Genomic DNA, 26346 nt, shown 5'->3' on the forward strand with positions numbered 1-26346 from the left:
ACAGTGGACGGAAAGGAAGTAATAGAGATGGAAGCCAGGTTGGAAATGACTGGAAATTAAATGAGACGAGGAAGCAGAGATTTAATACAGTCAAACTTTTAAGCAAGTTGTGCTGTGAAGAGGAACAGAAATAAAGGGTGTTAGATGGAGGAAGATTTGAAGGCAAGGGATACAGGATTGTGCTGGTGTTAATCAAGATAAGCCTTTTAGAAAACAGGCAGACTTGTGCTAGGAAGGAAAAGAGTAAGGACAGAGAGCATGTGTGCAGTGCCGCACAGTTTTCAGGGTCTGTTCTCATGCGTGGTGGCACCTTTCCTCATGATGAAAGTCAGTAAGGTGGTCATGGGAGGTATAGTTATTGCCTTTATTTATAGGTGAGGAAGCTACAACTTCGAAAATATCAATGATTAATGTAAGTTTCTGCTGATGGCCTTACATGGGCCCAAGTCCTTAGATTCTAAAGCTTTTCCCTGTATTCTGGTAATGAGTTAGAGTTTTATTTATTTAACATGATCACTCTGGATTTGAACTGTTTGTGGAGCAACAAGGTGGAAGCAGAAGAGTATAGTGATTGAAGACACTGAATTTGAAGGCAGGGAAGCAGAATTCTCCAAATTCAAGTTTACCAACCATGTGATGGTCAGGAGGTAAATTAACCTTTAGTTTTCTCACTTAAAAAAAAATGCTCACATTTACTGAGCCCTTTTTAATGTTCTAGATTTGCACTATGTATTTTTAGTTAAAAAATTTCCCGTCTTATAGAGATATAGTTGACAATGACATTGTAATAGTAAACACAATGATTTGATATACATGTATATATTGCAGAATGATTGACACGAGTTAACATCTGTCACCTCACATAGTTATAATTTTTTTTCTGGTGATGAGAACTTCAAGAGCTACTCTCATAGCAGCTTTCAAATATGCAATACAGCATTGTTAACTATAGTGACTATGCTGTATTTACATCCCCAGAACTTATTTATCTGATAACTGGAATTTTATTCCTTTTGACCACCTTCACCCATTTCCCCCAACTCCCACCTCTGCAACCACCAATCTTTATTTTCATGAGTTCATTTTTTTAGATTCCACGTATAAGTGAGATCACACAGCATTTTTTTTTCTGTCTGACTTATTTCACTTAGCATGATGCCCTCAGTGTCCCTCCACATTGTCACAGATGGCAGGATTTTCTTATTTGTTGCGGCTATATAGTATTCCATTGTATACATACCACATTTTCTTTATCCACTCATCCATTGTGCTAAGTGTTTTAAAACATTATCTCAAAAAATCCTCAGAAGAATCTTTTTATGTAGGAACTGAGAAGAAAAGAGAAGGGACACAGGTCAAAATTGGGGAAACAAATGACTATGCATTTTCAAAGTAAATGATGATAGAAGAGGGGAAAAGGAGACAAAGGGATCCCAGAAGGAAAAAGAATAATGTGAAATTCCAAGAAATTCAGGGGTCAGTCTTGCAAAAAGGTGAGAGTGGAGCATCTCTTCTTCTGAATGTCATGAATGCTAGAAAGAAAAGTAGGTGAAGTTGGAAGTCTATAGAGATGAAAGTTAAAGTTGCTTGAAGAAGAACAATAGGACTTCTCACGTTCTCAAGTTAGCTGGAGGTGGGGCTTTATGGCGAGATTTCTGAGTATCAACTAGGGACCTATTTAACCTCTCCTAGAATCTATAGAACTTGGAGGGAAGTAAATTATTAGAAGGTCCTGGGCTTAATTGTTTTTTATACAACCAAGCGTGACATTTCAGGACAGAGACTCCCCTTTCATAATTGAGGCTGAGATGGGAGGAAGAAGGAAGACAGTGAGTGTTCTGGGGTAAGATTTGAATTAGACAGGTGCCTATATCCTTTATAAAGCTGTCCTTGGCCACACAAAGACCACAGAAAGCTCTTCATCCACTCAGTTCGTTTATGAAGGCTGCCTTCCAGCTCATTTCTATGTAATGTCCTGACCACCCAACAGTTTTATAAGCATCTTGAGGGCAGAGATGATGTATAATGTTCTACAGTGTATATTAGGATTATTGTCTAATCTCTTTTAAGGTCCAGAAATAGGATCAAGGGTTAATTCTTCCACATAAATGATCCGAGTTTTAACTTGAACACTGTAATTCTGCTGACGTTGGATACTCCCTGGAGGGGCCCTGTGGAATTAGACAAGGGAAAGAATTCCCAGTGGCCATGTCAGCCTCCAACATCACCTGAACTCATCCGGCAGTCTTCTTTTTGATGGGGATCCCTGGCCTGGAGCACTTGCATATCTGGATATCCATTCCCTTTTGCTCAGCCTATACACTGGCCCGTCTTGGCAGCTGCACCCTCCTCTTCATCATTCAGGCCGATACAGCCCTCCACAAGCCCATGTACCTCTTTCTGGCCGTGTTGGCAGCCATCGACCCGGTCGTCTCATCTACAACGCTTCCCAAAATGCTGGCTGTTTTTTGGTTCAGACATCGGGAGATCAACTTCTATGCCTGTCTGGTCCAGATGTTCTTTCTCCACTCCTCTGTCGTGGAGTCGGCAGTGCTGCTGGCCACGGCCTTTGACCGCTATGTGGCCATCTGCAAGCCACTGCACTACACCACAGTCCTGACTGGGCCCCTTATCACCAAGATTGGCATGGCTGTTGTGACTCGGGCTGTGACACGAATGACTCCACTCCCGTTTCTGCTCAGACGCTTCCACTGCTGCCGAGGCCCTGTGATTGCCCACTGCTGTTGTGAGCACATGGCCGTGGTAAGGCTGGCCTGTGGGGACACTCGCTTCAATAGTATCTATGGCATTGCTGTGGCCATGTTTATAGTGGTGTTGGACCTGCTGTTTGTTGTCCTGTCTTACGTCTTCATCCTTCGTGCAGTTCTGCAGCTTGCCTCTCAGGAGGCCCGCTACAAGGCCTGTGGGACGTGTGTGTCCCACATAGGTGCCATTTTAGCCTTTTACACACCTGTGGTCATCTCCTCGGTCATGCACCGTGTAGCTCGCCGGGCCGCCCCACATGTACACATTCTCCTTGCCAATTTCTATCTGCTCTTCCCGCCCGTGGTCAATCCCATCATCTATGGGGTCAAGACCAAGCAGATTCGTGAGCGAGTCTTAGGACTATTCCTGAGAAAGGATGTGTAAGTGGACAGTGAGGGACAGGCGGAGAGAGAGTGGGACAGACTGAATGCTGGAGTCGGGGTGAGGGAATGATAGTAAGTAGAGGGCTCCAGAGTTGCCTTGTGTTTAGTTAGTTTATAAGCAAGCGTGTGCGTGCGTGTGCACACACATACACACATAGAAATAATGTTCTACGTTTAGTTCGTATATGGTCAAAACCTTTTGCTTGTTTGTTTTGAGTATAATTGGGATAGATGGAAACCTTAAAAATAATAGTAAATACTAAAACACATAAACATAGAGTGTAGCATGCCTTAAAAGAAGCTGTTTCCAAAACAAACATCTGCTTATCTTTATTCTCACACAAGGAATGTCACCAGCCAATAAGTCACATATCACTCATAAAGAAGGAATGGCTTTGCTTCCAGTACGAGTCCAATATTCTAAGGCTCACCTAGCCGGATGATACCTCTAACACCAGAGCAACCATGATTAGTCACAAACATGAAAGGAAATTTTGTTACCTGATGTATTCACTCATTTGAGTTTAGCATTCCAACAAAGCACGAACACATGCAGCCCATAGGCACAAAATTTTCCCATCACACAGGGAATATGAAATTAGGAAACCTGGTGCTGTAGTCTGGGCCTAGTGACAACATTTCCAGTCACCTAACGAGGACTTCCCAGCATCCTAAATGAGGGTGCAGGGCTGCATGTCATCCATGAAGTAGCAGGGACAGTGCTTAAGTGTAGGACCCAGTTCAGCTCAGTGATCCCACAACTCCTTCCTTCCTGCCACTCAAAAGTCTTGTGTTACCTTTGAATCTCTTTTCTCTCACACTCTGTATCTAATCTGATAAGAAATGCCATTGGCACATTTTACAAACATACACAAAATCTGATGACTTCTCAGCACATACATGCCACCACCTTGGTTATGAGCCATCATCTTCTCTTTTCTGGATTACTGTAGTTTCTCTTTACTTATTTCCTTATTTCGTCCCTCAACCGTTTGTGCTATTCCCATCATAGAAGACATAAAAAACTTTTAAAAATACATGTCCACTTATGTTATCTATTGAATTAAAACTCTGGTTTTTATTCTGAGAGAAAGGTCGAACCTTGAAAAGTCCTTACAGTGGTACTTACAAGGCCTTGTGTGATCAAGAAGTTCTGGTAAACCCAGGAAGGCTAAATAGAAATAAAACTATACCTAGACACATTGAAAAAGTGCAGAAAGTTAAAAAAGTTTTAATAGCTAGGGATGGTGGGTTCATTATAGTCAAGGGATCCACAATTAGATTGACATTTGACTTCAACATAAGCAGTGGAGGACAGAATGCAGTGGAATTCTATCTTGGAATAGATAAGAACTACCACTTTAGAATTCTAGTACCTGTGAAAATGTCTTTCAACAAAGAAGATGAAAGGATGGGTCGTAATAACAAAAATTGATGGAGTGTGTCACTATTAGGCCTGCACTAAAAAATGTAAATGTAGTTCTTCAGGCAGACGGAAAATGATCCAGACAGAAACCGAGACGTACGGGTAGAAATAGTTACTCAAAGCATCAGAAGCCATGTTCTGACAACAGAGTTTCTCCCTCAGGCTTACGGCCTTGTGAGGTGTTTCCTATGACTAACGGGCAGCGGGAAAAAGAACTAAGGCTTGGTTCACAAATGGGTTGGGAGACGTGCTGGTGCTAGCTGAAAATGGACTGCCGCTGCGTTACAGTCGCCGTCACGGTATCCCCACGTGCCGCTCCTAAGTGCTGGAAGTAAGCTTGGCACTGCGTTCAGTCACCAATATCTCATGGAGGGAGAAGTAACCTAAGGTTCAAACACACACTAACTACCCAGCGGTAGCACAGGCTGAATAGTTTGTCCGGGACCTGAAACAATAAGGTTGGAGGATTAAGGACAAGCATGTCAGGGAACAGATCTGTTAATGGGGCCATGGCAGTGGGCGCAGAGCATTCAGGCCTTTTTCTTCTCACCTAGTGCCCACCAGAGAGCGCCCGCTCTTAAGTAGGCTCTCACCTACTTGGGATCTCATCTACAGGGGCAGATGACTTACCTAATGAATGTCTGCCAGCTTCCCTCTCTGGCCCCCTAATGCTGGCTCAGTATGTCCATGAACAGGGTGGCCATAGTCACAGAGGTGGAGACTATTCACGGGCCTAACAACATGGGCTGCTCCTCATCAAGGCTGGTCCAGTTATGGCCGCTGTTGAATGCCCAGCCTGTCAGCTGCAGAGGCGGGTGTCATACCCTCACCCCACCCCATGCCTCCAAGCAGTAGAGCAAATACATCAGACACCTTCCAGGCTTAAGTGGGCAATGATCCGCCCTTGCTAAGTATATTCTTTCTCTACATATGGATTTGCCTTCTTTACTCAGAGTACCTTCTCCAGTACCACCATCAGTGTACCTCAGTGTTCTTGACCCATCAACATGGCGTGCTATATAACGTCATCTTTAGGCTAAGTGGCTGAAAGGAGGTGCAATGACAGTTTAATGGCTATAGAGTTTACTGAACTTACATATACCTCCTTAGAAGGAGCTGGTCGAATTGAATGCTTGAATGGCTTTATCAATGGTTTAGCCAAGATGTTAGTTTGGGAAGGCCTTGCGGAGCTGGGGAGCTGTGCTCCAGAATGAAATATTTTCTAAACCAACATCCAGCAGATGGAACCATGTCCCTAATGACTAGAACTCATATTCCAGTAACCAAGAAATGGGAATGGGTTTAAATTTTCTCATCATCACTCCCAGAGTTCCAGTTTTGGTATTTAAACTTCCTGTCCTCGCAGTCTGAGGATCTGTTTGGTTTGAGGGAATATTTCTACTAGAATTCTGGTTAAACTTCTATTGAGCTTGAAGCCTCAACTACCACCTGGTCTCTTTGGCTTTTTCATGTCAGTGCATGAGCAGGTAAAACGTGTTTCTCTACTGATAAGCTTACTTGACCCTGGTTACCACCTTGAGCTAGGGCTGTTGCTGCACAGTGCAGGCAGAGAGGAGCACACCTGGAACCCAGGGGGTTAACCAGCATGTCTTGATTTTTCCATGCTCAGTGGTAATACTGTATGGGCAAAGGAAGCAACTAGCCTGACAAGGACAAGACATAGAACAGTTCAGTCTCCGTGGGAGTAAAGATCTAGTTTGCCCGCCATGCAAGCAACCTATACTAGTTGAAAGGTTAGATAAGAATAAGAGAAATCTACGAGTGGCGGAGGAAGAGGAGATGAATATCAAATACAACCTTAGGGTCAGCTATGACATTAGAGATTATAGCTTGTTTTACTCATTCTCAAGCCATAAATCCCACCAGAGATTGCAGCTGCCTACTACCTCGAAGGGGAATATATAAATGACCGAATTCACACCTTCTATTTCTAGGAAGAAGTGAAAGCATCTTGTTTTTACAGAAAAGCTACATACTGTGGTGTGAGCGCTGGATATAATGGATGGCGTGGGTAGATATGCGTGGTGTAAGGAGAGAAATATATTGAACACTTTGTACACACCACTCTGGCTCTTCTCATCGTCATCTGTTCCCTGGACCTTTGTCCATTTGTTTCATTCCAGCCACTGCTGTGGCAACGGCTCTGTGTGGGGTCTGCTCAAATTCATGTGGGCTGGGCAGTTGCACACAGTCCTTCACCTCATGCCCAAAAGGCTCATCTCTACATCCCCACTCTAGGCTTCCTTGTTGACCCTGTCTTAGGGTCCTGTAGAACCTACTTGGTACTCATGTATGGGCAACCGAGAAATAGGACAAGTTAACACTTAATGCAGTCAGCCTTTATCAACAGGACATGGAAGCTAGAAGATAAATTCGCCTCGCCCTATCCCTACTCCAATCAGGTTTTTATAATATGGCATCGTTCATGTGCACTTCTACATGATGCTGCCATGCTGCTAAGCATTCAGTCACACTTGTTACAAAATGGTGATCAGCTTGGTAAAACACTGTTACATTGGCTTGCCTTTCTTCTGTACATTACTTTACCTTTTCCTCACTCCTGCTTTCCTGAATTACAATCCTTAATTAAGTACCAGTAAATAAGCTTTTCACTCAGGCTCGCCTTTCAGAGGAACCCAGGCAAAAATAATCAGTTTCATTTCTCAAGCTTTTACTCTAGAATGTTCTTCTATGCAGGTAGGGACTGTGTCTTTCTGGTTTCTGCCCTTTTTCCCCAGTGAAATTTGGCTTGTGTAGCAAAAAGTTAAATATTAGTTGTTCAACATAAGCATAAGTTCAACAAATATTAGTGTTGCATTAATTCTATTGATGTAATTTAAAAGAAGAGGTATTTCAAGAATGAAAGAGGCTGAAGGTAGAAATATCGGATGATCCAGGGGCACTAACCCTGCTTTCTAGCCTTTGATGAAATTGTTGCCTTGTTGACATTGAGTTTGCTTCAGCAAGCCAGAGGGCCTGATTTTACAAACATTCCTTTCAATGATGTACATAAATTAGTGTTTGTTGCTGAAGATTTTTCTTGAGTGGTGATATAATGTTCGAATCAAAAGTTCCAGTGCAACAAATTTTGAGCTTCCAGATCCAGGGGTATTCTAAGTGTGATTCCCTCCTTCCCGAAATAGGAACCCTTCTGAGATATGGGTATCCACTTCTTCTCTGGATACTCTTAATCCAGACGCTTAATCTGTGATAAATTTCTACTTCCAAGGTAGGGGGAAATCATGGTTTCAAATAGATTTATAGTAAATACATATGCGATCTCATTTTTTCTAATCTGTGACCTGTCAGGAATGCTTTGAAAAATGGATTGCATTAATAAGTTAACTAATGTTAACCTATTTTTGCATTTTTGGATTAGAATCTTTGTTATGTATATATTATCTTTATAATGCACCTTTGGTTGGGTTTACTGATTTTTATTTTGGGGTACTTTTGTATCCTTTGTCATAAGTGAACAGTGTATAATTTTGTTTGTTTCTTTTCTATGTTATTGTTCTGTTTCAACTTTAGGATGATGTTACCTTCATAAAGTGAATTGTGAAGCTTTCTATATTTAACATATTCTACAGGTGGCTCCCTTTGAATTTCCATCAAAGTTTTTCCATAGAAATTACCTTTTGTCTGTGCTTAGTAGTTTTTGCTACATAGATGTTTGAATGTCTACTTATCATTCATTGATGTAATAACTAATTGAACAAGAAATTCTGCAGTGCTGCTGTTGAGCTGCTGGCCTGCTCCTTTTATCTCTAGCAAATTAGATAATCTTAGGAAAATAAAAAACAAAACAGTGCTAGGAGGCTACCTCAGGTTAATATAGTTTAAAATCTTCCTTGTTTAGCTAGGGAAGTAGAAGTGGTCCAGAGAGAAGGTCTTTTCTTCACACGACAAAGAAATGCCTCAACTGTGGTCTCCTACATGTAGAATTGTGCTTATGTTCTATGACACTCTCCTTTCAGAATTTTCTATATTGTGTGAATCCTAGCTCCTCTATAATTTCCAGCAGTCCATAAGTTACTTTAAATCACCAGTCATGTCACACTTCAAGTCAGCTGATTCTGTTTAGTGATGAACTGCTGGCAGTGGCGGGGACAATAACAGAGTGTGGTTATCATCAAGCAAGTCACCTTCTTGAATCTGGGCTTGGACATGTGTTAAATGTTTATTTTTGAGTAGGTTATTTAATATCTAAAAGCCTCAGTTCTTCAAATATTACAGGGATATGAAAATAGCTACGTCACAGAGATGAAATAAAATGGTAAATTGTAAAGCACTCAGCACTTGGCCCTACATGAAGTTAGTTCTCTATAAATCAGCTGGATATATTGGCCTGAGGGTGATGAAGGGAGGTCAGGACCTGAGGTAAAGATTTGGTAATCACCTTCGGTTTGCACTGAGATGGTAACTGAATTTGTGAATGATGAAGGCAGTGGTAAACAACCTGGGCTGTACATAGAAATCACCCAGAGGACTTTACAGAAGCTACTCTTGGTGTTTAGAAAAGCAACACAACCCCTGCCCACCCCCCACAAGATTCTGAGGGAACTGGTAGAGAGCAGTGGTTCTCAGACTCCAGCCTGCATTGGAATCGCCTGGAGGGCTTGTTAAACCACAGTTGCTAATCACTATCCCAAGAGTTGCTGATTCAGAAGATTAAGAATTTGCATTTCTAATACTTCTCAGGTGATGCTGCTGATGCAGCTGCTGGAGAGATTCGTGAACTTAGGAGTACTCTCCTGGCAGCATAAGCACCCCTGTACTAAGGCGTCAGAGTAAAATAGTAACTGCGCTCCAGCTGTCGTCATTAGAGATGTCAGCAGTTTTCCTAAGCTCACAGCTGAGGATCAGGATGAGGACGCATTGATGAGAAAAACTCTAAGCCATGGAAAGTGGGTTTTGATATCAAGTGCCGTCATCTAGAGGAACAGTTTGAGACCCTGAAGTGACTGAATGCCCACCAGTTACACAGTCTGGTTTTGCCCAAACAGGTTTCTGGAGGAAGGGGGATGGACCTGTACGTGGAAGCCATGCAACGGAGGGAGTTAGCGATGTTTTCTGCTCAGAGATAAGGGATATGCCTCTTCTTCTATAATAATTAAGGAAAGAAATATTTACTACGTTTCAGGTGGAATGGTGTAATATCACTGTTTCTTGAGTTTATTTTCATTCATATCAAATTTAAGATTCTAGGCCATTTCCAACAAAAGCTGCAGCTTTTTTTCCCCCCTTGTTGGCTAGTGAATTATACTGTAGTTACAGATGGACATACTCAGAAGTCTCCCAATTAAAAAAAAAAGGTAAGCACCCGTCTTCAGCTGCCACTTTACCTCTAGTTTAACAGATCCAGGAAGCTCATTGGCTCCAGCCTGACCAATCATGTCCGGCCTCCCCGCTCTGACCAATTAGGCTCCCTCAGCTTCCTCTTAGGTGAGCCTGGCCAGCTTGCCTGCTTCCCTGCTGTGCACTGAGCTGAGGGGCGGGTTGATGCTAAGTGTTCGCTGAAGAGAAAGGAGTTTTCAAACTTAGGTGCTCTTTTCTGTCAGGGTCTGTTTTTCTCTGCCTTCTTTGAAAAACAGTGAATTTCCTGCTGCTTGGCTTCGGGGAGGGGGAGGACAGACAGAATGAACTGAAGAGACGGGTGATCCTAAGAGTTACCTGAAGACATGGGAGTTACCGAATTTAGATTCTCTTTTCTGTCAGGGTCTGTTTCTCTCTGCTTTTCTGCTTCTGCCTTCTTTGAAAAACAATTTCCTGCTGCTTGGCTTCGGGGAGAGGGCCTGGGAAGACAGACAAAATGAATAAGGCGCCTAGATTTTAGTCCCTTTTCTTTCATCTCACTCTTCACAAAACATTTACAAGAAGTCAAGTCTTGGGCTTTCCTTCCAATAATGAAAACAGGAAAAGTTGGTACTGAGTAAAGGAAACCCTTGAGGCTGATCAAATACTAGAAACTACCTCTTGAGGGAGTTCTCTCCTCCTATACCTGCTGCCTTTACTTGGCTCCTTTGGGCTCTTGGAAAACCTGGGGTGGGAAATAGTTCTCCAAGATGATGCTAGCTAAGGGGCAGAGCTGTGAGCACCAACGCTGCTTCCATTGGGAAGGGCGTTTCTGACTCTCCATCTAGAGCCCCTTACAACGAAAGTCTGCAAGAAGGACCTTCTGTGGTTGGGTCAAGCTTTGTTTCTAACTCTTGCGTAGTCTCTTAAAATTAGCCTCACTGTCCCTGACAAGGGTGGGTTGTGGGCTCTCCTGACTCTTCAGTATCTCACATCAGAGGAAAACTGCATACAGCCCACTGTCTTCCTGGTGCCTTCACTACGCTTGCTTTATGGTTAGCTTCTGCCCCAGAGCCACCCAAACCTTCCAGGAAGGACTCGGTGTCTACTCCATTTTGCGTCTAGACCTTTTTGCCTTGTCTGAGATCCAGTTTTCAAGGCTTTTTCGGGACACGAGGGCTGTTGGCCTAATTTAATTTTGGTGTTTCTCTCCATGTCTCTTAATCAGGAAGCTTGAAATTGGGTATTGATTCTGATTCCATTTGTCTTGCTGGAATTTGGGGGACATAACACAAGACCAGGAATGACTTTCACAGGGAAATGGACTGCACCCCCATGATGCCCTCTCCTTTCTGCTGTCGAGCTCTCCCTCTTTACCTCTCAGGCTCGGGACTTAGCGTTTTCCTCCTCATAGAAGCACCTGGTTCCTCTCGTGCACTTTCTTGGCCCCTAGCTCTTAACAGTCCTTAAATTCTTTAATTCTGTCTGAAGTAGCCTTTATCTTCTATGGCCCTAGGATTTTAGACTAGAGTTAATCGTAACAATACTGCTGAAATGACAGTCTGCAACTTTCTTTAGGGTCCCCAGACCCAGGAGTTCCCTTCCATACTTTATGTTCAAACTACAGATCCTTGAGTTCAAGAATCTCCACCTCAGAGCTGTTTTCTGGTAGGGTTTGCTGCTGCTCCCCAGCCTGCAGCTGAGCCTCTCCTTGACCTCACAACTGACTTGAACAAGATCCCTGTCGTGTACATGGGCTGGGGGTTGGAACTGAATTAGTAAATGGGATGGTGACACTGATCTAGAAACTTTCCTTCTTCCCTCCTGCTACTTCTGTCCTCGCAGAATGGAGGACTCCTGACATACAGGAGAAGCTATGAAATGCTTTGAGACACTGTTGATAAGTGAAATCTAAGTTTACTTCCTATAGGACTCCTTTGTCTATTGCTTAAAGGAGATTGAAAGTTTTCTCCTTAGTGCATGAGTAGTTGCTGCTGAGGGCTGAGCTATGTCGTTAATTCAGAAGCTCACAGATGCTGTTCATCACTTAATGAGACTTAACCCGCAGACTTAAACAGCCTCACCTGTGGCTGACTTTCCAGAGCGTATCGTCTATGCAGAATAGACGCTTATTCCTCTCATGAGCCATCACAACGTGAAGCAGAATATCTTAGGATCCTGTTTCCTATGAACTTAACAGAATTGTTAACTTAAAGATGTCGTGGGGCAGACCAACAACCCACTAATGATGCCAATTAGTGTGGGGTGGCAGCTGCCATATTGGAGGGGGGAGGGGCGGTGGTCAAAACCTGGATCAAAGGGTGGGGAGGGAGCTTGGAGCAGGGACAAGGAAGGGGACCTGCCAGGTGCAGGAGAAGGTGCTCCTTGTAATAGGGTGAAGTAGGTGTTTGTGGCCTCAGGGGCTCCCCTTACAGAATGCAGCAGTGCTATGGGAGCAGGAGTTGCTGCTCAGTCTAACATGTATCTTCAGCTGGCATGCAGACATGACATTAGATCCCACTGGGAGCTTCCTACTTCCTGTTTTGCTAACAGTATCTGGCACTAAAATCCTAAAACGAGCCCAAAGAAACTAAAGGTTGCTGGTTTGAAGGTGTTCACCAGATTTGTGTCCCTGAGTAGATGTTCTCCCAGCTGAAGACTACTCAGGTCACCTGGGAGCTTTTTGTTCCTGGTCATGTGATAACTCCTGAGCTGGATTCACCTCGGGGTGCTGTAAAGCCGTCTTTAAAGCTTCGTCACTGAGGATTCCAAGCCCCACCACGTGGGGCTTCTCCAGGGTTTGCATGTCCTATGGTGATATCAAGAATTCTCTTGAGTTGACCTAAATAGGAAGCAATTCTTTTGGGGAATAGGGAGGTGCGGACTCACTGCACATAAGTTATACTGAAGGCCTTTCTGCAGTTGGATACCTGCATTTCCTACATTCCTTACGATTGTGGGTTGAAAGACTTTCCTGAACCCATTCTCCCTAACCCACCTTCAAAAGTGCTTGGTTTCAGGCTATATTGAATTGTAATAGTTGATAAAACTCACGATGCACACTATCACCTTGTTTCCTTCCTGTTCCTGTAAGCAGACTTCAGGTTGGCTGCCTTAACTCCAAGTTCTTCACAGAGGTGGTGGCATCAACAGCCATAAGAGTAGGGGGATGTGTGTCCGTGGGGACTTAATGCTACCTCAGTACATGCTTTTTCCTTCTACCTGCTGTTAGACTCGTTTCTTGGTCGGCAAAATTTGTAACATCTCTTCTTCAATGATCACCAGCTAATGCATCTTCTTAAACTATCGCTCTAACATGACTGTCAAATAACAAGTCGTGAACATCCATCCCTCTGACAGAGTACCTCTTACAAGCAGTCGTCACCCCACCAATGACTGCCTGACATTCAAAAAGCTTCCGTATCCTTGATCTCAAGAGACAATATTCGGATTTATCCAGGTTCCTTTAAATCCTGACATTTTGGTTCCTGAAACTGGAACTTGGATTAACAATCTACAGTTTCCAGAGTCAAAAAACTCCTGGTGTTGTGGCATAGGAATCCTGCTCCTGCTGGCTCCTGCTGGCTCCTGCTGCTTCAGTAATGTGAGAAGGGCGCCCAATCTCCCTGGTTCCGTGAAGGAACTTTACTCCCCTGAGGGGGGGCAGTATTAGAAGGAACTGCTGACCCTTCTCTCTCCGTATCTCCCTGGCCCGGCACAAGGGATGCGTATCATCTGTTGAGTGGAGATTGCAAACACCAAATACTACTTGCCCCCATTCTACCGAGTAACCGTCTCTAATCCTGTGGCTCGCTGCAGCCCGCAGGTGAAAAATAGGTGTTTCTTCGTGAAGCTGGTTAGTGTCTCCTCAGTCCATCAAAATACCACCTTGTCTTGTGAAGCGAGCAAGTAATGACGGCTTTAGATCTTGGTCCCATACTCCATTCCAGTTTAATTAGCCAAACCAATATTTTCATTCCTGTGGTGATGAAATACAGTGTGTGTTAAAAGCATGGGATTCTGATGTCACACTACCTGCGTTTTGATACATGACTTATTACCTGTGTGTCCTCTGAAACTGCTTAACCTCTCTGTTCCTCAGTATTTCCTTGCCTGTAAAAATCAGGGTAATACACTTCTACTGTAAGGTGGTTAATGGAAACTAAGGCAGCAAACAAACCTGAAGAGCTGAGAAGTGTTAAACTGATGTCAGGCACTAAAATACTTACTTGGCTCCCAGGTCTTAATTGTCTCAGTACTTACAGGAGAAAGGAATGTAACTATCACTTAGGAACCCCAGTTCTTAACTCCCACAGTTCACTACGCCACCTTTTTTCCTGGGGAATACCAAACTCTTCTCTCAATATCTTTACATTTCCAGTTCCTTCAGTTTGGTAGATGTCTTTAAGTGTGGTTATGTCCTTCATCACTTGATCATTAGCTCAGATATGTCTTAGAGGAATCATGCTTGAAGTCATGTCTTTATGCGGCCTTTTTCTCCTGTTAGACTATGTTATACTGTGAGAACGTGTTCACGTTTATACGACCAATGGCTAAAACGTTCTAGCAGCAGAAGATACTTCAATATATTGAGGCCCAGAACACTCATCAAGGGATCAGAATATGAGACCACCTGGATGTTGTGGGTTGCAAGTCAAGGATGATACTAACCGTGTCCCAGGTGACAGTGTGGGCAGCACTCAGTTCGAGCCGGGACTCAGGCTGAGGACGTTCTGAGGTAGCCACCCTCTCCCTGAGGGACCGGGCCACACTAAGCAGTCTGGACTTTCTTGATGTGATAGTGGAGGCTTAGAAAAAGCCCAAGGATCCTTGTACCTCAGGAAGCAGTGCTGTATTGTATCACTGACAATGTGGTGGTTACTCTGCCAGTCAGCAGGAAAATAGAACCAGCTCACAGAAGTTAGCTGACAGAATTCGTAGGATGAATTGGATCAGGAGGAATGACATGGTTAAGGAATCTAGTTATGCACCCAGTTGGCCTTCTGCTCTGCCTTCCCACAGGATTAAATCCTCATTCAGCAAAAAGAGATCACAAGTTTTTTCCTTGAAGTTCATGAAAAGTTAATGTTTGAGGGCTGAGGTTTGTCCTCCCTAATTTCAGAAGATCCGTAATCTTCTCGTAAATTCTGACACCACTGCCTCAATATTCATGCAGAGGCTCACAGATACCTTTCAACATTTGCTGATGAAACTGCTGACCCGGCAGGGTTAGATTGTCCTCACCTGCAGCTACCTCTTAGAGAGATGATCTGGATCCAGTGTCGCACAAAGATTCTTCTGTTTCAGGCCGGGATGGCTCTTGATGGGATTATCTCAGGATCCTGTGATTTTTCTACCACTTGGCACTGCAGCAAAGCAGTCTCTGCTCCAAGCTCACTGTGCTCTGTAGCCTGAGAAGGACAGATGTAGTCAGCAAACAGCTCAGGTTTTGTGAGTGCTGTGCACGGTCACTTCGGAGTTTCTCTCTAAACAGATGGGAATAGATGTTATCAGTTCTCCCAAATTACCAAACAACTTTTCTTCCCTTCTGCAGTTATCCTCACCAATTGAAAAAATGCAAACAACCAGATCAGAATGGAGTATTAACTTGAATGCACAATCTAAATGTCTTTTTTTGTCTCCTGGGGAGGAAGAAGACCAGGAGACCAGCATCGTGCATTTTTGGGGAAATGGAGCAGAAGTTCTCATGGGGACAGGGGAAAAGAACAAGGAACAGGGTTTCTCCCACATGCCTGTCCCCAGGTGTGAATTCTTTCATCTTAACTGTTGAGCTTAATACAAGTTGTAAATCAGGCTGGTCCTTCTGGTGGAGACGACCATCTGAGTAATAGGATGGTCCTTATAGTGACAAGGACTCCACAGGCACCAGTCACAAGTGCACAGGCAAAGCTGTGCCCGTTGGGAGGGCTCCCCCCACCACTGTTATTCCCGGCCTCTCTGGAGTGGGATTGTGCATCAGCCATCCAGCCTTGCCTTGCACTCACAAGTAGATCTATCCATGAATCAAACTTGACCATTTTCTTTTCTCATTTCTGGAATGCATGTGACTCAACAAGGCCTCCAACATGCTACATTTCATGTGCTCGATAGCCATGTGTGACTCGTGATTACTGAATTGAACAGCATTAGATGTTAGAGTTGTGCAGGATGTTAGAGTGCCCTGCATTAACGGAGTAAAGTATGCAGAGAAATCAAACTAGTGTACAGATCAAATGGTAGCCTTGGCTAATTCTGTTTTCAGAATGGCCTTCCAGGTTTCTCCAGACTTGGCTACATCAACAACATTTTACTCCCTCATTGGTCAGTCGTTGGGCTGCCCTAGAAGAGCTGTGGCCTTGAAGTCTGAGGCTGCGACAGTCCTGGAGAAGCCGACAGAAAGGCTGCTTGGTAGCAACAGCTTTTGGGGCATAAATGCTTCACTAAAGGGAAGTCTGGTGGCACATCAGTGTTGCTACCAAGGGAGACCCGCAAATCTCCAGTTCTAGATCTCTAAACCTCAAGTTTCTTAGGCTCCTTGAATTCAGCCTGTTCCAAATTTGAGATACATCACTTCATGAAACATTTGAGTCTGACTTTTTTACCCCCAGAATCCTAACTCAAATAGATCACTCCTTGTTCTTATGATTGGAAAGGAATGCAAAATCTCCATGATACCCTTTATGGGTCAAATAGTAAAACTAAGTTTAATCAGCCAGTGGCTTTGCCTCTGGTTTTTCGGTATGGGGCCCTGTGAAGTTCCCCAAAGGAGCCCAAATGGGAATTTTTCCAGACTGAGTACTCCTGAGGACTCCTTGGTCTACTGAAAGTCCTTTCTTCCTTATCCATAATAGAACCCCTTTCTGCCTTCCCCCCTCCTTCCCCTTCTCTCCCACCTCAGATAAGGTAAACAGAGAAAAGGGAATGGCCACAGGCAGATGGTGTTTCAGGGGGGTTGATGGCAGAAAGGCCATGGGTAGGCTTAGGTGGGAAGCGTGGGACACCCCCCCCCCCCCCCGTCTCTGGCTGCTTTCAGAAGCCAGCCATCTCCCCCTCCTCCCACGTTCTCCCAGTGCTCCTTTCACTCCGTCTCTGACATAAGATCTCAATCTTGTGTCCACTTGGTAACACTAAACACATTTCTGAAGTGGAAATTCAGTCTATCCCTTAGTCTCCTTAGGCATTCTACTAGCATTTCTTAAGGATTTGCTTCAGTGTGAAATTCTATTGGTATTTATTCAGCTTACCTTAACATTGAGTAAGCTTGTGCATGCCTACCAGTGATTTCCTGTTATCTAGGTACCCTAAGCCAGTCTGAGCAGGTTTTCTACTGGGAAGTAGGCTTGTGCCTCATGGGCTAGAGGAACAATACCCAAACCCTCAGGCTGAGCACTTGTGTTCATGTCGTGGGGGATTTTTCATCTCATACCTTGTTTGAGTCTAAGTGGGGGGATATTGCTTAGATGGCTAGAAGTATGGAAGATGTCTTCTGAAATGGCACAAGTAAGGGGTATTTCATGCTATAACTGAAGTCTCTTTGTGGCAAGGAAATAACTTATTTTTCCCCACATCCTTCTGCACTTTTGTCCAAGTGCAGAATTGCCTTCCCCTTTGAAGTCATCCAGGTGCATTTTTCATAAGCTACGAGATGCTCAGTACTGACTCGCATAATTCAGTAGCATGGCACAAAGTTTAGGAAAACCCTCAGGAACTGCTGTTCTTAGTGGAAGCTTCCCCACTATCTCAGTGATTCATCACCACTGGGTTGATGACTAGTGAATGGAAGTATCCCACTCATCTGTAGGCCCTTCTCTTTGGAAGAAGCAATATGCAGCTAACTTAAAGAATTTATGTTATGGAGTCTATATCCCCTAAAGAGATTTTCTTAAAGGGCATATCTAAGTTTGGAAACAACTTTATATATGTTTTACAATGGGCATATCCTAGACTTCAAGACATGCTTTGTTATATGCATTATGGAAAAACTCCATCACTTACCTGCAGGGTTGTATGGCCTCAAGTCTGCTCTAGCTGGAGATCAGCACAAAGAAGAGATTGGGAAATGTATGCCTCTTTGCCACATAGATGAGATTTCTTTCCGAGAGGAACATGCATTCTCATTAAGTACCATATTCTTCCTCCAAAGCTTAGCACTGGTACAGTGTTCTGGACTCTTAACTGGGATTTATTCCTTGGCCCCTAAACCCCTGCCACCCCCTTGTTGGCACTATTTCACCCACTCCTGCACATGCACTCCCTGTATACCTATGAAGAAAATGAGGCTACCCATAGTCTTCTGCCTAGTCCTTGGTTAGTATTCTTGACTCCTGCTTTTTCCTATCTATATTCTTAGATCTTCTATCTTTAGTCTGGCCTCAGTTACTAACCTCAGTTATCAAGAAAGATTGTCTGATTCATTATCTTGTAAGCATGGTGAAAAAGAATATGAAAATGAATGTATGTATATTCATGTATGACTGAAGTATTGTGCTGTACACCAGAAATTGACACATTGTAAACTGACTATACCTCAATAAAAAAATTGTCTCCTTATTAGTAAACATAAAAAACATAGGTCATTCACCTGAGAGCTCAGTGTTTAAACGTCCAAGAAAGCAATTTCCTAGTTTTTTTTCTTCTAAGTTGGTGGTATTGTAGTTGAGTTGATCTTTCTTTTTAACATTTTTTATTGAGTTATAGTCATTTTACAATTGTGTCAAATTCCAGTGTAGAGCACAATTTTTCAATTATATGTGAACAGCAATTTCCTAGTTCTCAGAAAAGTAGTGACCTTGGTTGTCAGGTGGTTCCAATGATGTGTTTATGAAGAATTCTACTTGTAAAAAAAACAAAAATAAACACTTAGCAGCACTTCTCTGGGGAATGTAAAACTTAGTCAATTTTGATGTGACCAGTGTTGAACACGGCATGGGGCATGATGACCACTAGATGTCTAGGGTTTCTAGACTGAAAACATGTGGGAGGTAATTACTTAAGGTCTGTAGATATAAAATAGGTGATAGCTGGACCATGATCATTTTCAATAGTCAGATTACATTGGAAGCCAGGAGAAAATACCAGTAACTTCTAACAGCAAGCATCCTTACCTGAACCCCAATCATCCCAAGTTAGGCATCCCCAACCTTTTTTTCCTACTATGATCCTTCTTCATAGGTATAGAGCACCTGATAGGAAATGGCACCAATCAGCCAAATTTTGCGTGTCCTCAGCCTCTTGCTCAGGGCATGTGAAAGTGCAAAAGCCCAAATCTCAAAGCCAATTATGCCAATTGGAAGAAATCGATGAGACACTTCCTTCTCAGTGCATTTATGTCAGTGAACTTGATCTTCCTAATTGAAAACAAAGCCTTTCATAGCAAAAGAGATACCTAAAGACCATAATAAAAACATATATAAGATTATAAACTGGAGAGGACAGCCCTATTTTAGTCTTATTGTCAGAAACATGAGAGCTTAGACACCAGAGAACGTAAGTCTGAGACTCTTACAGAGTTAAAAGAAATCACTGAAATCAAAAGATCTCCAGTGTGAAAGAATCTGAATATTTGGAATTTAGGTAAACTAAAGTGCTAATTTGGTATTTAAACAGGCAACATATTCTCTAATAGAGATGAGTTTCTGTGAAGGTAGAGCAGTCCAAAGACGACTCTATTTCTGATCTTAACTGCAGAGTTTGGGGTCCACAAAACCACCCTCACTACTGACACCAGTTGCATGTTCAGAGATCTCCAAGACCACCCTAAGATTTGGTAACTCTCTGGAAGGACGAAATACTCACTAAAAGCTGTTATACACGTCGCCACACTGTATTACAGTGAAAGGATACAGGTGTAAGTCAGCACAGACAGAATCCAGAAAGGTGCCCTGCACAGAGCTTCCAGGTGCCTTCTCCCAGTGGAGTCACAGAAGCACTAACTGTCCTGGCAACAATGTGAGACCATTCGTGGAATACTTTCCCTCTAGCGTTGCTCATCTTATGTCCGGAGACTTGACTGGGGCTTGGTCATATAGACTAGGCTGACTGCCCGTGTGGCTGACTTGTCTCCAGCCCCTGCAGAGGTCAGGTGAATACCATGTGACCACCACCCTAAACCACACGGGACTACCTGGTGTGGCCCAAAGCCCCCAGGTAAAGACATTTATCAGGCATGGCATTCCAAAAGCTTAGAGATCACTTCCCAGGAAACTAGAGAAAAGGCCAGCCCACCAAATCACCAGATTTGGGTGAGATCAATTCTTCACTACACTTTTTTAAAGCTCTCTCTAACATGAGAGTTTTTGAACAATTAAGAACTAAGAATTAACCGTGAAAACCCATAGTTAAGGATTCTCTTGTTAAAGTTAAGTGGACTTCAGACCCAGCTATTTCTTTAAAATGTCTGAGTTCTAAATGCACAATGTTTTGCTTTCATCAAGCAAATGTAAGAGCATTACTTCTGATAGCTGCTGTTAAAAAAAGAAAAGAAAAAAAGAAAAGAAAAAAAGAAAAGAAAAAAAAATACCTGAAGAGGAAGGAATTCTGTCTTCAGACTGCCTTCAGACTCAAGGCTGCACCATCAGCTCTTGCTGGAATTTCCATTCTGCCGCCCTGTCCTACACATACTGGACTTGCTAGCCCCCATAATCACATGAGCCAGTTCCTTAAAATAAATATCTCTCAATATATTAAAAAAAAATCTGACTCCTGGAGAAATCTGTATTGAAATGCATTTTAAGATTGTTGAAAAACATCTGAAGACACGATGACTACTTCCTCAAAGCAACCTCTTCCTACCTCTGAGTGTGTAACTGTATGTAAAGGTTATAACTAGAACGTACTCTATAGTAACAATTTTTATAAGTTACCAAAGACTGGACCAGCTGGGCCAAAATCACCTATGGTATCTATTGAAAGCGTAGACTTTTCTCAACCCCATCCAAGACTAAAGCAATGTCAGGGTGCCATCTTAACAGATAACTTGATATTCCAGGTTTTCACTTTATATTCTGCTACACAGAGGTCTTACTTTAAAATGACTTTAACTACATCCTATGTTATGAATGCAGTATTAATACCAAACAACTCCTGTAAAGATTGCAGTTATGGGGGTAGGTATAGCTGAGTGGTAGAGTGCATGCTTAGCATGCACTAGGTCCTGAGTTCAACCCCAGTACCTCCATTTAAAAAAAAAAAAAAAAGCCATTAGATACGTTTCTTGTTGAACTAGCAAGTCTTTTAAAACTAATTACTAGTTTTCTGATGAGAGAACAGCTGAGTGCCAGGTTCATAGCTAACTAAAAAAGGGCACATCACAAACTTCTACCTTCCTAGAAATAGGAATTTTCTTAAGGAATTGGAAAGTACTACGTGAATTCTAGAGTATTCTGTGGTGTATGATTAGGCACTGACTCTCTAGCCTCACAGCCACCTGCTGAAATAGCAATAGGATTTGCCTACTTCTAAAAATGCTAAACACGAAGACGCCACTGTATGTACTAGTGCGATGTGAGCTGAAAATTGACTCAGGTACAGACCAATTTCAGGACTACACCTCCAAATGTAGATTGGTAAACTAAATGTTCTTTTGGTTACTTTAGTTGGATTGGGTGACACTGACTTGAACTAAAAGTTTACTGAATCTGGAAGACTTTCTATTTCCAGTGCTGAACATTGCTAACATCAGACTCCACTGACAAGCTAGCTATCTGCTTAGAATACACATTTCAGGAACCTGCAGCTCTCATGTATGAATACACTGTGCGTTCCTTAGCACAGATAATGTACCTCAAATGAGTGAGTCCTCATGGGGAGGCACTTTGTTCACACTTTCCCAACCTCTAGGGAACCTGGAGGCAACTATCAATACAGATCTTCAGGAGAAGAATATTGCACCTCAGATTGCGTTTCAATTTGTCAATCTCTGTAGCATCTTAAAACATGTAGACTTAGGGTGGGAGTCAGGTTTTTTTAAAGACCAGAAAAAGACCTCAAAGAAGTCATGGTGGTAATTTACCATGAGCTCTAATGTAACATGGGCCTACTGTGTATCTGGAATCTGAATACAGAAATCAGGGGACTGAAGTCAGTGGTCAAATTCAAATCACAAATTTGCTCTGATGAATAATATCCTGAATATCATAAACTGTCAATATTCATAGCTCTTAGCAAAGCGTGTTTGCTTAATTCTGTGAGAGAAACAGTGTGATTGTTTAACAAGTGATCCAGTTACCACACCAACTCCCCAAATTCCTTGCAATCCATTATGAATAAAATGGACCATTGTGGAAGATGGGATCAAGATCTCCTAATATTAGGAAAAGTCAATTGTCATTGAGACATAACTTAAGAAGCCTCACTCCAAGCTGGGGAAATTTTCCTATCATTAAACTTGTGGGTAGTGAGACAACTTCTGGTTAAAAGTAACAGAATCTGAGTGAGATACCAAGAAACTTAGTTAACATCCTACACTTAGGATCCTGGGGCTTTATAGTATCTTGCTGACAACTTGAGTCAGCATCCTAACTAGTTTTGAGGAAATAACACGACCTCCTGCCAACATGGAACCTCTCCACAAACACAAGAGAAGTTATGAATAAGCATTAGCATGTGATACATGCCACAAGCAACTAAAGAGATTGCAAAGACAAATTTTTATCCATTTTTATAGCCAAGCTGATAGTTCCAATTACATGCATGTTATCAAGATAGATGATAGCTAAATACTGAAAAACACCACTGGTCACACAATTATCCTTAATTCGCAGGTAATTGGGGTGGCCACTGTATTTAATGTTGTGTACAAAGAGCTGATTGTCTTGACTGAGACCATACCTGGACTCGGGGTCAGCGGCACACATCCTGGAACCTATGTGATTGAAATGACACAATTCCAATGGGAAGTCAATTCACGGATCTCTGTGTCAAGGTAGAAAGTAATTCATTTTAGACTCACCCTTTCTTATCCTCAATAATTCATATCCCTGCAGGGATGAGGGGTCCAAGAGGCTACATCATTGTAGGGGCCCCAAAATGGGATTGAGTATGGAGAACTGCTCTATTTCCTGTCCTGTGTAGTTCTACAAAGCTAAGCCAATGTTATGCTAAGTTAAAGCCTACTGTGTCTGGTGGACATTAATCCAAACACATGACCACTGCTGGTAGTCATCCATCTGTCCTGATAATTCACCTTCCGATGGACTCTAATTCAGTGGGGTCTTTTTTCTTAGTTTCTCAAATATCTTTGTTCTGTCCTGTAAGTTCACCTTCCCTGGTGGTATTGGCAACTATCAGACACTGAGCCTGTGCTGCAAATTTCCCAGCATCAATCAAAGGGTGTATGAGCCCCTTGGATGAAGAGCTCAAGGCACCAAATATAGACAGTAAATCTTCCCCTACCCCACAAAAAACCATGTGCACTATGGAGAAGCAGACCTGGGGTGGGGTGAGAGGCAGAAATGTCCTTGTATGACTTGTCAATCCTAAAAGTGTAAGAAGGGTGGGAACACTTACCTGGGGTGAGTTGTAACACCAAAATGGGCGAAGACCACTAGCTATGAGCTGTGAATGTTTTAATACCAAACCGTAGTTTGGGTCTGAGAAAACCCCTGTAGGTAATAGCTATTAAATAAGTAACAATTTCCAAGAGTGGGCTCAGTAGAGATGAGGATCGTGCAACCTCAGGGAACAGGTGGAGAAAGGGGCCTCCACATAGGAAAAAGAGCCGAACAACTCAGGGCCTAAAATTCAGCAGAGTGGCTGGGATGCTGAGGAATCTCCAGGAGTACTGCAGTCTGCTTACTCTAAAAACCCAGAGCTGTTCACAGGTTTTGCCTCTATGAGGGCCAAGCAGTTGGTAATATATCCCCTTATATGCTCTTCCCATCCGTTCTGAGTACAGGAGTTGCAAGGGAGAGGAAGGAGCAACTTAAAATGCAAGCCTCTTTAAGTGGTAATCCAATAATGGTATCCAGGTTGGCTGCTACAGAGGAAAACTGGAGAAAAGGGAACCCTCCTACACTGCTGGTGGGAATGCAGTTTGGTGCAGCCACTGTGGAAAACAGTATGGAGAGTCCTCAAAAGACAAGGAATAGACTTACCATGAGACCCAGGAATCCTGCCTCCTGGGCATATATCCAGAAGGAACCCTATTTCAAAATGACACCTGCACCCCAGTGTTCATAGCAGCACTGTTTACAACAGCCAAGACACGGAAACAGCCTAAATGTCCATCAACAGATGACTGGATAAAGAAGAGGTGTGGTATATGTATACAATGGAATACTACTCAGCCATAAAAACCTACAACATAATGCCATTTGCAGCAACATGGATGTTCCTGGAGAATGTTGTTCTAAGTGAAGTAGGCCAGAAAGAGAAAGAAAAATACCATATGAGATTGCTCATATGTGGAATCTAAAAAAAAAAGTAAATAAATACAAAACAGAAACAGACTCATAGACATAGAATACAAACTTGTGGTTGCCAAGGGGGCAAGGGGTGGGAAGGGACAGACTCGAATTTCAAAATTTGTAGATACTGACAGGCATATGCAGAATAGATAAACAAGATTATACTGTATAGCACAGGGAAATATATACAAGATCTTGTGGTAGCTCACAGTGGAAAAAAATGTGACAATGAATATATGTATGTTCATGTATAACTGAAAAATTGTGCTCTACACTGGAATTTGACACAACATTGTAAAATGACTAACTCAAATGTAAACAAAACAAAACAACAACAAATAAAAAATAAACCTAATTATCTCCCCCCTAAAGCAAACAAAACTGCCCCCAAAATTTTAAAAAATTTTTTAAAAAATTTTAAGTATATTATGGCCCAGGAAAAGAGTTAACGTGCTCCTGAGGCATACAATATATGAGAACTATTGCCCATCCCTTGTTAAGGGAATATCAAACAGTTTCCTTTAAATAGACTGAGGGAAAAAACATTGCCAAATTCTCTAGCATGCCCCCAGGAAGCGGCTTTTACATTCTTGGTGGAGAGAAGTTTAGAGGTTATTTGGCATTCCCCACTCTGTGACTCTTACCTCAAGGCCGGCAAAACCACAAGGTAGTCAGTCAGCTACCAAGTATAGTAATTCTAATTATGCATTAAGTGCCTGAGACCTGGCTTTCTCTGGGACTCCATTTACTAACCAGACTATACCACCTAGAGGAGAGCCCCTGCTCTAACAGGTGCTATTGACTTCTGGGTATCAGTGTCAACTCAGACTCCAGATAACTTTCAACATCTTGGTATTCCCTTGTTTCTGTATAAAATTGCCTGAGTAAATAGCCATAGTTACCTTTAAGGAAGGTTTCAGGGAATCAGTATGGTATATTAAAACATTGCTTTTCATAGTTCTTCCACTTAGGGATCCAGGTACCTCTTTAGTTAATCAGTTCCAGATCCTCATATTGGCACAGATCTGGGAACTGAGCAAGAGACTATCCGTGACCATCCTCAGCCTTCTAATCTTCCATGATCGCCTTGTTCTTATACATGGTAAACAGAGCTTTGCTGTTTGTCCATCTGTTTTGGCCCTTGGGACATAAAACCCTATTAACCATCTTTATGATTCTCTGTAGAGCGAGCCCCTTTGATTTTGCCACTTTTTAGAGTAATTTCAGCCTTCTGACTTGGGGTGACGTGCTTCACGTGGCCTCACTATGGCCCCACTGCTGTAACTACCTTTGCTCCCATCAACAGTGGTATGCAGAGGAGAGAGAGCCACCATTGGACTTCTTGGGGTGCTGGTGCCCATGACACTAGGCTTTTTATGATGGCTTTGAGTGTCGTATCCTGTGTGTCCTCCCATTGAACATAATTCTCTGATGGTCTTCTGCCCTTATGTGATCTGTGTATGACAACATGACCATTCCCTCTTTCTTTCTCTGTCTTCCAGGACAACATAAGTATTTTCATTTTGCTGAGCATTAGCTATGATTGTTTTCAAACTTAAAAAATCCACCCTAGCAGTGAGTTTATGCAAACCCCTATGGTCCATGCAAGGGTAATAAATCCCACATCCCAAGAATGTACCCCCAAGCTGAATTTTTCCATTTTTTTCTTGATCAAGGGGTATATAATGGAATCTATCCCCAAAATCCACTCCCAGGGGCATTCTTGTCTCCTGTCAGTGTGTGCTAATTCTGAGAACTCTCCTGCTGTACAGTTACTTTCCTCCCTTATCAGGCCCTGCCTGCCCCCAGCAAGGGTATGCTGTCTTCTAACCCTAGTTACCAGCCTGGCAGCCCCAAAAGAGGAAGTGAGAGCAGCTCCTGAGGACAACTGTTGCTTCTTACTTTCTTACTTGAGAAAGTGGGTCACCTCTGAAACCCATAAGCATCTAGGGTAACTACAGTGCCAACATACTCAGTGGCAGCCATCCAGATGTCCCCATGCCAAGTCTTGTTGTTCCAGGTTTTCCCAAATAGAGCCCTGACCTTAAAA

General features: G+C 42.8%; 1 protein-coding gene across 1 annotated transcript; it reads left to right on the forward strand.

Moving 5' to 3' along the window:
- The first annotated feature begins 2208 nt into the window (after positions 1 to 2208).
- LOC105106657 (olfactory receptor 52K1) lies at positions 2209 to 3201 on the forward strand. The gene is given in 1 exon segment (XM_031459386.2): positions 2209 to 3201. A coding segment is annotated over 1 exon segment (942 nt). The 3' UTR covers positions 3151 to 3201.
- The last annotated feature ends 23145 nt before the right edge of the window (positions 3202 to 26346 follow it).

The sequence above is a fragment of the Camelus dromedarius genome, chromosome 12, assembly GCF_036321535.1.
Source record: "Camelus dromedarius isolate mCamDro1 chromosome 12, mCamDro1.pat, whole genome shotgun sequence".
Classification (NCBI taxonomy): Eukaryota; Metazoa; Chordata; class Mammalia; order Artiodactyla; family Camelidae; genus Camelus; species Camelus dromedarius.